This window comes from Orbicella faveolata, unplaced genomic scaffold, assembly GCF_042242905.1.
Source record: "Orbicella faveolata isolate gen_17 unplaced genomic scaffold, um_ofav_v1 contig_3, whole genome shotgun sequence".
NCBI lineage: Eukaryota > Metazoa > Cnidaria > Anthozoa > Scleractinia > Merulinidae > Orbicella > Orbicella faveolata.
The window spans coordinates 14280814-14293812 of record NW_028301558.1 but is presented as its reverse complement, the minus strand read 5'-3'; the positions used below and the strand labels follow the sequence as shown (position 1 = coordinate 14293812).

The 12999-nt window shown below is 39.1% G+C and overlaps 1 protein-coding gene across 1 annotated transcript in view; it reads right to left on the bottom strand.

Moving 5' to 3' along the window:
- The window catches only part of LOC110048133 (TBC1 domain family member 31-like), a 21800-nt gene extending 8801 nt beyond the window's left edge, over positions 1-12999 (bottom strand). Inside the window, exons 1-16 of the mRNA XM_089297260.1 lie at positions 12853-12999; positions 12289-12444; positions 11649-11764; positions 10835-11013; positions 10059-10243; positions 9386-9515; positions 8740-8829; positions 8307-8417; positions 7039-7239; positions 6124-6203; positions 5190-5336; positions 3866-3999; positions 3116-3249; positions 2388-2567; positions 1493-1672; positions 753-805 (exon numbers count right to left, since the gene is read on the bottom strand). Coding sequence (XP_089153386.1) covers positions 753-805; positions 1493-1672; positions 2388-2567; positions 3116-3249; positions 3866-3999; positions 5190-5336; positions 6124-6203; positions 7039-7239; positions 8307-8417; positions 8740-8829; positions 9386-9515; positions 10059-10243; positions 10835-11013; positions 11649-11764; positions 12289-12444; positions 12853-12929 — 2153 coding nt within the window. The 5' untranslated portion in view covers positions 12930-12999. The remainder of the gene's footprint in view (positions 1-752; positions 806-1492; positions 1673-2387; positions 2568-3115; positions 3250-3865; positions 4000-5189; positions 5337-6123; positions 6204-7038; positions 7240-8306; positions 8418-8739; positions 8830-9385; positions 9516-10058; positions 10244-10834; positions 11014-11648; positions 11765-12288; positions 12445-12852) is intronic.

Sequence of the window (12999 nt, the reverse complement as noted above, 5' to 3'; positions counted from 1 at the left end):
TTTCGCTATCGCGTGGACGGAAAACATTTTGAAAACGAAACTTTTCGAAAACGATATAGTCACCGTAATCATGTGACTTCCCCGACCGGGTTTTCCTCCAACACAAATCCAATATGACTGGTGATTGTTGTGTTTTTAAATTCCTCTGGAGTAGAGTGGACGGAAAACATTTAATGCGTTTTCAGAGTGAAACTTCCGTTTTCAAATTCCTTTGGCGTAGTGTGCACGGGACCTAAATTTTCCATCACGTGAACACCTTTTGTTAATAAGGCCACGAGCGGATACCTGTCACGTGATTTTGTCAGGTGAATCAAAAATATTCGTCGCACTTCAAAATGGATGCCAGAAATGAAGAGAACATGATGACATTGGAAATAAGGCCAATTTTGAGACCACGGATGCCTGAATGTAAACTTTACAGGCGGTGTAGTCCGGAGAATTTCTTTGCATAGAGATTTGAACAAAGGTTTACAAGTTTTCAAGAAAGATAACTTACTATGGGTAATCGTATGAATGCAAGAGCAATTAAGGGTTTACACTACGAATGATACTTGGAAATTCTCTCAAAATTGTTCGAACCTTTAGCTGAGTGCAACTGAAAGACCTTTCAAATATCAAGAGTTGTGTAAATCCTTTTAAATTGATTGAGCTTTCATACGATACAAATGACGCCACCATGCAAATGGCCTATTCCCCACCGGCTACCCATTACTGCGTGGATGCATAGGGTGTTGTCTTTTTCTTTTCCATACCTTTGTCTTAAATACTCCAATTCCTCCTGCCGGATTCGCTCCCTTTCTTGGACCTACCAGACAGTAACAATAAAAGAGACGAGTCAGATGCTCGTCAAATAAAATCAAATAAAAATAAATAAAAATAAAATCGATTAAAAAAATCACTTTATTTAAGTGTCAAAGTTTAGCACTTTGACACTTAATAGCAATTATTCATACACGGTGATTAACGTAAGAGCAGCTAATGAGCTGATGTGGCCGTGAAGTGAAGATGCTATTCACTTCTCAAACTCATTAATAACTCATTAAGTCAACTACCAATCACTGGATGTATACCACATCACGTGTATGCCTTTGGATACCCAATGAAATACAGTATACCATTCTCCAGTGAGAGTGGTATATACCACTTGATTAAAATATGCATGAACATTTACAATTTGCTTAAGACAATGAATATTTATTAGCCAGTAATATCAAAAAGGTGGCGCTTCAGTCCGCAAATAATTGAGTACAGCGTACGAGAAGGATAGCGTTCTCCAGAAGAGTTGCTAACTTCTTGAGAAGAAGTCTGCAATTAGACTTCAAACATTCCAAACTGATGACGTAGCTCTAAGCCGATCCGCGTGTTTCCTCTGATTGGTAGTTTTAAAGTTTCGCGCGAGAGTAGCAACCAATCAGAGAACTACACGGGTCTATTGACTAACGTCATCAAAAAGGAATTTTTCACGTAGAATCTTGCTTAGTTCCCAGTTCACCTGATAATCCACAACAAACTTTGGATATTTGTTAAAGATAGGGTACTGTCCTCTTGTCAGTGGACTGAACGGTTCCAACATCCTGTTGGGGTTCACCTCTGCCGGAGTGCTCTCCTGTAAACGGTAAGCTTCACGGACGACCGAGCCAACTTCTACCGCATTTCGGTTATGAAAGAAGTACTGGGGACGAAGATACAAATTGTTATAATACTGCATAGATAATTTCCACGGACTAAGAATAATTTCACGGCTGCCGCTGGAACGGGAACTAATCCAACAAAGAATTAAGTCCACGACAGGATTGAAACCATGACCTCCCAGACACCGGTTGAGCGCTCTAACCACTGAGCTACAGAGGGGCTCTTGGTGAGTTAGGCCATTCCCTAGGTTCATATGTGACACGCGTCCTGCATGCTGCTAGGATCAGCACTGTCGAATGCGTCGTGTGTGATAAATAATGAAAAAAAAAATGATAAATTTCAGTCCACACAACGCCGGAGGAATTTGAAAACGGAGCTTTGTTTCTCCGGTTAGGCCTGTTGTCCACACTAATCCGTCACGAAAACGGAGCTTCTCGAAAACGCTCTTCAAACCGGAGGAATTTGAAAACGCTGGCTATGCGCTTTAGTGTGGACGAAGCTTTTCGTAAACGATGACGTCACGATAATCACGATATTCGCCAGCCCGAGTTTTACCGAAACACAAATCCAAAATGACCGGTAATGATTGCGTTTTCAAATTCCTCCGGCGTAGTGAGGACCGGGGCTAAGTAATACAAACTGCGTTTGGTTCTTCGCTTTTCTAATAGCAAAAAAAAAATTGCATTGTTTCTGAGAATATGTAGCTTTTCAACTCTGAAACTCTCAAATCCATCAAACAAAGAACTTATTCTAACCTCAAAATCCTCTTTTCTCGTGCACTGCAGCAGAGCCTTGCGTGACACAATGACGTAAGCGACCACCACAAAAAGAAGGAATGAAGGATGATTGGAGAAAATGTTATCCCAAGCCCTGAGCCACTCATCTTTGGTTAGAACCTCGGATAACAGCGTCTGAAGCAATGGCCAGGCGTATAACTACAACGCATTGTAAAGTAAACACAGCGTACATCAATCACTTTAACTAAAACAAAGGTTTTCCTTTGCTTTTGAAGATAACAATCTCGTTCTAAACATTCATGGGAGCGATTTCTGCATAGAAACAACGCTCACAGTTTGGAAAATGGTGAGACCAGTACGTATATCCGGGGCCATTATATAATAACTCTATTTTTCTTCAGATAATCTGAGTAATGCTAACGACTGCCAGTTATTCCTACGTAAAGGTTTGGCGGATTAGCAGCCAGTCATAAAAAAACTGGACTTATCTAACGCAGTAAAAAGTTCGCACACTGTTCTATTCAGTCGAATGAAAAAGCGGCGTTTCGTGGCGCCAGTTCTTCGAAAATTGTCACGTGAGTATGACGTAATGAAGATACGTCACGTTGCATGTTTCTTGGCAACCGTCCTGACGAATATTGCAGGTTGGCATGATTCTCAGGGACAGGGTTTTACCATCATCAACTGGGATGGTACTTGTGTTCATGACTGTGGTAACTGTAGGTAGAAGCTTTTCTTGGTCATACCTGTGATGTTACATTACAGTTGACAAAATGCTGCATGAGTCTTTTGTCGTGATGGACTAACACATTCTCCACCATGCCAAGAATGTTCACAGGAGGGTTAGGGAAAAATTCAAACCAATGTTGACACCAGTTTACTGACAGAACAAACAAAACAGAAAAAAGAAAAAAATACAATTGAAACGTGAAAGCAAGTGATATTTTAGATAAATTCTCAACAAACTTTCGTCTTTCAAACGCCAAAATTCTCGTTAAATTATCTTTTGATAAGCTCTGAACCTGTTTAAAAAGGCTGTACAACTTGATTATTATTATTATTATTATTTACTAAACAGTGCGTTTTCCCGCGCTTACACGTTTCTGCTTGCTTTGACCTCTGATTGGTTCAAAGAATTATTTACGTTTGCCGTTACTGGCCAGAAGCGACTACGTTCAAATTATTACAGCAGTTTGACTATGAGTTGTACCACTGTAGGCACGAAAAGAGTACAAATCAGGGTTGTAAAGATCAGGTCTGGTTGTTTGAAGGCTAATTAAAGCTTAATACGTCTAAGATTAAAATTAAACGAGGTATTTGTTCCCGGTATATCAAATTATTTTCACTATTTATTGATACTGTACAAAGTTAAAAAGACAAAAACAACAAAAAATAAAAACAGTTCCACATGTTAAGTCCAAGTTAAGACCAATTATTAATTACTCGTGCTGAAATCTGGCTTTGAACAACCGTCTGTCTATAAACAAATGACTTACTCAGGATTGTTGCTATCATCTCAAAACAGATTAGTTGATTGTTCTGGAACAGTTTAACAAATGGGAAGGACAGCAGAGCCAGGTAATCTACTTCACCAAATATGGCTGACCAGTGGGCTAAGGCTGATAGCGTTCTACAACGAATTCAATACGAAGTCATTAACAATCTCTCCTGCACTGCCAATGCTAAACAAAACAAATACTGTCAGTTGTATTTAAGCATGAATACGTGACGAAAAAATGCTCTATAGAGGATATTACTTGGCCGCGTGGAAATAATTATCAAACGCTACACGATCTGTCTTGTCCCCAGGTTCTGTTGTCTTCCGTTGGTGACAAGAATTATGGTGTTTTACCTCTAGGTGGAGAGACTAACTTACGGGCGTGGAGTTGGGATTTAGTAGTTACGTTCCAGTTTTGTTTAGGGTTAGCTCAGAGTTAGGCAGACAGTTAGGTTAGGATAGGGCTAGTTTAAGGGTTACGGTTAGCAATAAAAATATCGTAAGGAGTCGTCCTTGCTCGTCGTCCGTGATGTGGTGCATCCCGATTGTTAGGGGGCCTGGTTTGATTGAAATAGGTCAATAACTCTACACACAGCGTGCTCCAACCAAAGAGGGATGGCTGGGAATGAAACCGTTGCACGACTGGTGTTCAAACTTCAAAGTTTGATAAAATGACAGATAACGTTTGCCCGCCCAAAAGTTAAAGTTGGTGGTGTATATGTCGTGGTTCAATATTAGCTTTGGTACAATTTTGTACTTTCCTTTGTTTCAAGTACATTTATTTATCATATATTATTAAAAACTGGATCGTTGGACAATGCAATTCAAGAGTTTTCTTTGGCTTAGCCATCATCATATGCGTAATTTTTGAGGTCGTTTTTATTTTTGTTTATTTTAGTTTTCTATATTTTAATTTGGGGGCGTCTTTAATAAAATGATTATCCCACTCGTGCTTGTTGGATATGAGGTGATTATAATCAATTCACATCCAAAGCATGTTCGTAGAATAATTGTTAATTACCATACATCGGAACAAGGGAAAATACCAAAACGCACAAAATGATATTTTAACCGCAGATAGTCTGAAAAAAATCTCTTTTTTCCGTTATACGTTTTGCAAGAATCCTAGAACACACAAAACATGTCTACCATAAACTGAAGAGGTGCATCTAAGAAAGCCCCAAGTGACTCTTGATCTCACGCCAAATGTTCCTTTGTGTAGAAAGAAGTGGAAACCAATTTGCTAGGAGAATCTTGCAGTCTACGAGATGTCACTTAGGCTGTTTTTCCATGCAACTCTTCAATTGGAGCCAATCACTAACCTTTGGAGAACTCTCAGGAGTTTTCTACTTTTAATTGGATATTCTTCATGAAGCCTTGCAAAAGCATTGTGAGTTCCTTTATCCACCAAACTACTGTAAGCTGCATGATTCTCAGGAAGTTTGAGAAGAGACCGCCAAATAAACATTCTGAGAAAAACAAAGGGCAAGAACCTCTATATAATTCACTACAGGAGTACATGTATTAGAGTGTGAGGCTTGTGAAAAGGAGGTCTAGCTGAGGATGAAGAGGAAGAGAAAGGACGGCAAGTGAGGGCATGGAGGAAGGGAGGGGAGGGTTTGGACTGGTGAGTCTGGCATGGGGTTGTTCTGCGACAGAGAAAAGACAGTAGCTAGCAAAGAGCCTGTGAGGTAGAGGGCCTGCTAAGGAACCATTTTAGCCTGATTTTCATATGTTAACTTCCTTAATTATCTTCAATCAATATGGACAACAAAGCAGCAGGGCTAAGTGTCCTTATTGTACATGAACCGGATTATAAAACAGAGGTGTCTGTATTAGGAAGGTAAACATTATATGAATCCGGGTTTCTTTGAGACTAAGTGCAGGGCTCAAAAAAACTTGAATTCCAATTTGCCCTTCAGACAAGTAGCTCTAAAATTTTAATTGCACTGGCCTCAGTCCTTTTTTGGTGTGATCCCAGTGTGGTGTTTAAATGTAGTCATCGTAAACACCTTAAATACCTTGGAAGAGAATTTAAGCACATACATTGCCTCACTCATAATCTTTTTCTGACTACAGCCCTGCTGTCTGTAATGCAGAGGTGTCCATATTGTGAAGGCAACGCTTTAATGAATCCAGGTTTCTCTGGGACTGCTGTTAGTGATCTTGCCCCAGTTGTTCAAAGGCTGGATAACGCTATCCACCTTTTGAACAACCCAGGCCTCGAGTTGCCAGTAAGGAGAAGTTCAACTGTACCTGTATTTAGCAGGATACTCGCCATAGCCTTGAAGGATTGACTTGAGTCTGGTTTGATTGAGCCCTTCAGGCAGTTCAGTCTGTAGGGGGAAGAAGTCAGCTGTGATAAATTACTTGCAGTGATCAATAATTTTGACATTAGCCTTTAGGTTGGAAGCTTCATGATTCTTTCCAATGTAATGTAAATATAGGAAAATTGCATTACTGAAAAGCATGTAAGTAATGTAAGTTCACGGACTGTAAGTAACAGTAAACTGTTATTGGTAGTTATTTTTTTTTTCTGAAATGAAGTTTCTGAAATTTTGGGGAGCAAGGATGGCGCAGTGGTGTGAGCACAAGCTCATCTCCCACCGATGTGGCCCAGCTTCAATTCCGACCTGGTGCCATATGTGGGTTGAGTTTGTTGTGGGTTCTCGCCTTTCTCCAAGGCTTTTTCTCCATTTTCTTTGGTTTTCCTCCCTCCACAAAAGTTAACCCTTCAAATGAAGAGGAGCCACATGCCACATTTATTTTATTGTTCATTTTTGCAGTTCTAATTATAGTGCTTCATACGTCTGACAGAGTGCAACTTCATAGAGGAATGAATCAAAATGTTTCTGTCAGGCAATATTGTTATGTCAGAACTGAAGTGTCAATGGTAGGCACACATTGTGTGCTGTGGGAGCACTTCAGTCCTTTTCATTCATCATGCTGGGGGGGAGGTGTTCACCTGTAAGGTGGTCCAATGGCATTCTCCCCCATAAAAGTTTGAAAATTGAGGTCCTTGGGAATGGGATTTCCAGCATTCTGAGGCCAAGTCAGCGTGTTGTAATGTCTCACTTTTTTTAATTTAGGGGCTTCGATTGATGCCCCTGCACCCCTAGATCCGCCCAAGTCACGAGTTCTAAGTAAAATAGCAGACTAAAGTGTAGCTACCTCTAGTCCTGAGTCTGGACTTGTCCAGGTTGCAGACACATCAACATTTTGGAGACGTGGCCTTGCTGGTGATTTAGTCTTATTCCTTTTTGGTGTCCCTCCAACTTTAGTCATCGCACTTCCAAGTGACCGACCTGATTTGTTACCTTGCTGGGACGATGGTCTCTCTTCCCACACAGTTTTGACTAATGGTGGAGGTGGCTGCAATAGAAGATCAACTAAATTACAATTCTGGTCATGGACCATAAACTTTGAAACACTTCTTATTTTGGGCACCTTGCAGAATGCACTCCTTTCCAGTTTTATGCAATCTGCTAAATTGTTGAAATCAATCCATGGTAACAAAATTGTAAGGGGTGCAGGGTGAAGTGTTTCAAGAAATTTTGGCCAGGATTGCAGCCAGGTTACCTTGCATAAGAAATGGTCATGGGTGTTCATTGATTAACCGCAAAGCCAAACTCCCTAAGGATGTCATGGTGGGCTAATGTCACACTGAAGTTCAACAGAGCCAAGGTTCAAGTCCTGGCTGTGCAGTCCTTGAGTGGTATTCTTGGGCAAGTCACTTTCTCTCAAAGGCTGTCTCTTCATCCAAGAGATTGCTGTACAAGGGTAGTGGTAATTGCTGGTCCAGGAGCAACCTAAAAAAAATGCTGGGGGCAGGGGAGGCAACCTGAGTGTATTATCGGCATCTAATCCTGGTAGATGAGAAGTTTAACTTCTTGTTGCTCCATGCTATGGAGGAATTCACGCTTGTAACAGCTGATCTGATGTGACATTTGGCTGTAGAACATAGACTGAACTTTGCGCTCTTTCATTACTGAATTAAAATTGGGGCCCATAATAATATTATTGTTAGTAAATAACTAAGGTCTATAGTTAATGAAGGTATTTAATGAGGGAAATAAATACAGTGGAACCCCACCTTACGACCACCCAGTTAATATGGCCACCTCGTTATTACGGCCACCTCGTTATTATGGCTACTTTATTCTGGCCTGAAAAAATGCTTAGCCAGTCATTTAAAGAACCCTTTTAATATGACCACCCCATTAATATGGCCAGATTGTTATGGCCTGTTGGTGACTGGATTAATGGGGTTGCACTGTATTACAAAATAAAAATCTCATCTCTATGTAATTTTTTTTAAAAAAAAAAAGATAAAAATACTCAAAGTTAAAAAAAAATTGCAAGGAAACTAGTCATGAGTCTCTCCATGGACAAACAAAATTCAAGAGTCAATACGTTTTGACTACAACTGTTCAATGTACCTTGGTAAAATGCTGTGACAGAGCAGGGATGCTGTAAACATTGATGTTACCATTGTCCATTACTGCTGCAACATATCGGCCATTTGAACTGACACTGAAGTTATTTATCATCTGAAATGCAAGGAAACGGTACATGACAAGCTACATTACTCACAATATTATTATATACCAGTATGCCTGAATATCAAAGTAAGGAAATAAATCAATGAATAAAAGTTGATTTGAATTTATAATAAATAACTTATCAACATAACTTACATGCAGTACTTTCAACAGTTACTCAATAATTATGTTGCATTGACCAGATAATGTTCATGAGGATGCAAATAACTAGGAGATTTTTTATTAAATTGTGAAGTTCTGCAAGTATCATAAAATATATTTTTCTACCAGGCAGTAAAAATAATAATAAATTATCATTATAAAAATGTACCTCATCAGCACCTCCAATTTCGAATAACTGCTTACAAGCATGAATGTCAATAAAACGCAGTATGCCATCTTGTGACAACACGGCTAGGGTCTAAGGAAGGGGTAAAAACAAAAGAGTTACATTAAATTAAAATTTTTGAGACGTTGAACTGTTGGATACGTTGTTATATCTCTTAGTTACTGTTAGTACACATGCTGTGATTGGTCAGTTTAGAGGGCCATATTCTACTGTACGGCCATTAAAATTTAAAGCTGTTTTTGTTGCCAAAATGTTTTGTGATTTATTGCCAAGTGTTCTTAGCTTATTTAGCAAGTAAAGGTTTAAAACTTTCTTTTACTTCTGAAATTGTGTATTAAAAACCTGCTAACAACTTAAGAGTCACTTAACAACGATTTCAAATTGACTCGTTTTGCTTTCGAGGTGCGTCAGAAATGCTGTTCTGTGTGAATAGAAATCGTTCTCGAAACCGTCAGACACATTAGAAATATAAGAAATATCTTAAAGTTATTAACCTTGTTTTCTCAGTCTGTACTGTAAGCACTTTGCCCTTGGGCCATAAATCAATGGGGAAAAAACCTGGTAGGTAACTTACAGTACGGTCCTCAAACTCGGTTAGTAAGAGGTATTTATTTTATTTATTAGATACCTGACTGCTTCCTCCATCAAAGCTGTTACTTATAAATTCCAGCTGCCTCACAAGTCGCACTCTTGCAGGAAGTTGAATGACATGGAGCAAACGCTTGTTCTCCAGACTCCAAACATGAAGGAAACGTGACCTGGGAAATGGAACATGTGATTTGATGTGCAGCTTACACCCAGCCCTGTATTTGCCATTGACAGTTTGACACCAAAAATATAGAATTTTTTAACTAAAATTTGTAGAAAAGAAGTTTCTTTCTGACAACCTAAGGAAAATGCAAGCTACATGAATATTAGCATAATTGCACATGAAGAACTGCAGAACGAAACGAGAGGGTGGTGATAGAAATACAAAAAATAATCATTATAATTATTGAAATAATTTAGCATTATTATAACAGTCTTGTCAAAATGCTTTGTAGCAGCACTGGCAGGCAGGATAACAGAAGGAATAGAAAGCAAATGACAGAGATGGATTTGTTTTTAGTCTGAATTAGAAAACTTCAGTATAAATTCAGCAGAAAATGATTCACCGAAGGCAGCAAAATAATATTGCAGACTGCCAGCATATTTTGCTGCAATAAATTAAATGCACCTCATCCAAGAGTTCAAATAAAGCTTGTACACTTAACACCTCTGACAGTATTTTTGTTCTATTTTTTGTTATCAGCAGACCCTACCTTCCTCCAGCTACAAGTAGCCGTCCATCCCTCGGAGTGGCTAGTGCCCCGTAATGGGGCTGTTTAGCTTCTTCAGGTGGCACAGGTAATTGAAATTTACACTTCAGTGTTTCTGAATCCCAAACAAACAAGCTGTCGTCTTTGAAACATGTTACTATGGTATTGCTCAGTGGCAAGAAAAGGACCTGACATTTAAACAGAAATAAAAACTGACATTAAAAGAGTTACCTTCTGGCCATTCCGCCAACCTCCAAATTCCCACTTAGAATACGTCTTTTTTTAAAACTTTATCCCAAAATCCTTTCAGTTTATGAACTTGAAATACATCCATATTAATTTTGAGAATTTGGTTATCTTTCAAGACAGCATCCCCACGCCGATGATCTTCTTTGTTCCTGTCATTTATTAGTTTGAGCATTGTTTTGGTATTAAAAAGAGAGGGTGAAATGTTGCTCACTCTGCACAAGTAAATAGTAAAAAAAAAATAATAATTACTAGAGAAACTCAGGGGTTTCATTGACATTTCCAGCAGGGTGGCAACTGGTTTTCAAAGGCAGGTGAAACTATTTGAATTGAACTTCTTTAAAAGAAAAACTTTCTGGTCAAACAAGGTAGGCAAAATCATCCTCCTAACTGGTCAATTTGCCCGGTACCTGGCCCTTAACGAAACCCTTGAAACTAAATAACAACAAGTGAAGATATTATTGAACTTAAGATCAAACACTTCTTTTCCTAAAAGCCGTTTATAAAATTAATGAGTTTACATAAATTCAAACCTGCTGAATCCCAACAGTCTGGGCTCCATTTAAAGTCCTTTTGCGAGAAAAGGTGTCCAAGTCCCACAGTTGAGCTACAGCGTTAGATGATGTTAGCGCATAACGTCCTGAAGCATGGACTGATATGTTGTGAATTGATGAGTCATGACCTCTCATCCAGCTCACTAACTCATGGGATTCTGAATCAAAATAATATAAATGACAAAGTGTGATCTTGGTGAACTGTGCTAACTTGAAGACTGGCTACTTTTATAACTCTTCTTGACTTGAGCCAAAGCTAATGAAAATAGTCAAATCATAATTGCCTGCCCAACATTTTCCCAGTCATTTGTTCTCAATACAAGGGATTAAGCGCCAAGTTAGGTGAATGTTACTCTGCAGACAAACGAGGTTGATCCCGAGTAAAATGCAATTAATATGCATTGTTATATCTCTCAGCCACACTGCATTTGCTCCATTTTGACAGGGTCTAAACTTGAAATATTTTTTGTTTTCTTATAAGGGCAATCTTGTTTAAGATACATCTCTTATATGTCATTTTCTCACTCCAAGCTCTGAGCTTCAAGAGTTGAATCCACCATTTATGGCCTGCATGTGTCATGCCTAGGCCATAGACTGAAGGGATAAAATCTTGGTGTGTATCTCACAGTGCAGACTGCAAACTTGATAAAGAGCCTTTTAACTCTATCCAAGATAAGCAAGTAAGATTGACCCTGATTGATTGGTCAAAGCAAGTTCACTGAATTGAATGGGAATGGCTAGTTGAGATAATGCTATTTGTTTTAATATTAATTAATTATTATTATTAATGGACCTGTATCATAACATCTTAGAGAATTATCAGCAAGAGCCACCAACACTTCATTTTTTCTCCGTAGACAGAAGGATATGGCAGTACATGGAGTTCCTGTTTTGTGAATTAATGAGAACCTGTGAGGCAGAAAAGGAAATAAAGAAAGTAATAAATAAACAATGTCCCCAGTGTGAAACGTACACAGCTGCTCTGTACATTGAAGTAAACAACTGCAGTGGAGAAAAGAAAGTAACTGATGCAGAGCTTTACTATCTAGTTTTAGTATCACCCAACTGGTGGGCTAATGCAAGTCCTGCATTTTAATTGGCTGCGCTACTAGAGGACTATTAGTAATAGTCCTCGAGTAGCGAAATTGGCGCAATCGAGCGTGACACTTTCTTTTGTTTTATTCCCAAAAAAATATTTCTTCAACTTGCATTTGCTAACTTTATTATTGCCTTTTCTGTCCAACTAGTTGGGTGATACTAAAACAGTTGAACCCTTCACCCTCAAAGGCCACGGGTCAATAGCCCATTCAGCTTCGCCTCATGGGCTATTGACCCGTAGCCCTTGCAGGCTTCGAGTCTACTTGTTAAATAGTTATCAAACAGTCACCTCAGTCCTTAATCTAAATGCAATGAACTGAATCGATTGAGCTTACCTATTCTTGGCCAAATCAAAGACAAAAATGTTTCCTTGGTGATCACCGGCAGCAAAGGCTTCACCAATAGTATTAAACGCCGTTCGAAGAAATCTGATATTCCTTCCTTGCAAAGAAAACGCACTTGATGTGGAATGACTTATGCAGACTATCAACCTAAAGAGAAACAAACGAATGGAAGCAATAATCGATGTGTCTAGATGTCAGGCAGCCGTTGCCGGACAGCGTTTTTGAAATACTCCGTATCTAGCAGTCAGAACGTTTTCAATTTACGACTATGCACTTATCGTGTTACCAATACAATTTGAGAGAATTAATCGTAAACAGGCCAACTGGGGCGCCATTCAGGCTAACCGTGGCGCTTTTCAGGCTTCGAACAGATTGTTTTCAGGCTAAAGACTCTCTATATTTCTGGTTAGCAGTGAATAGCACTCGGATTAGCTTGAAAAGCGTCAATGGCGCACTGGTTAGTAACGTATGTAATAGTTCTCCAAAAATAATTGCAAATGGTAACACAATTTATTTTGAGCTGTTTTTGTAGTACAAACCCAAGAATGGCTTTACCCTTCCTCCGGAGAAGGAGATGGTTTTCGTTGCCAAATCTTTCCTTCTTCCTTCTTATAAACGTCTAAAGTTTGCATGCTTATTCATCGGCGATCATTTTCTCCGCAATTTCGTTTCTCCCGCCATTTTGAATCCTCGTCTGGCTTA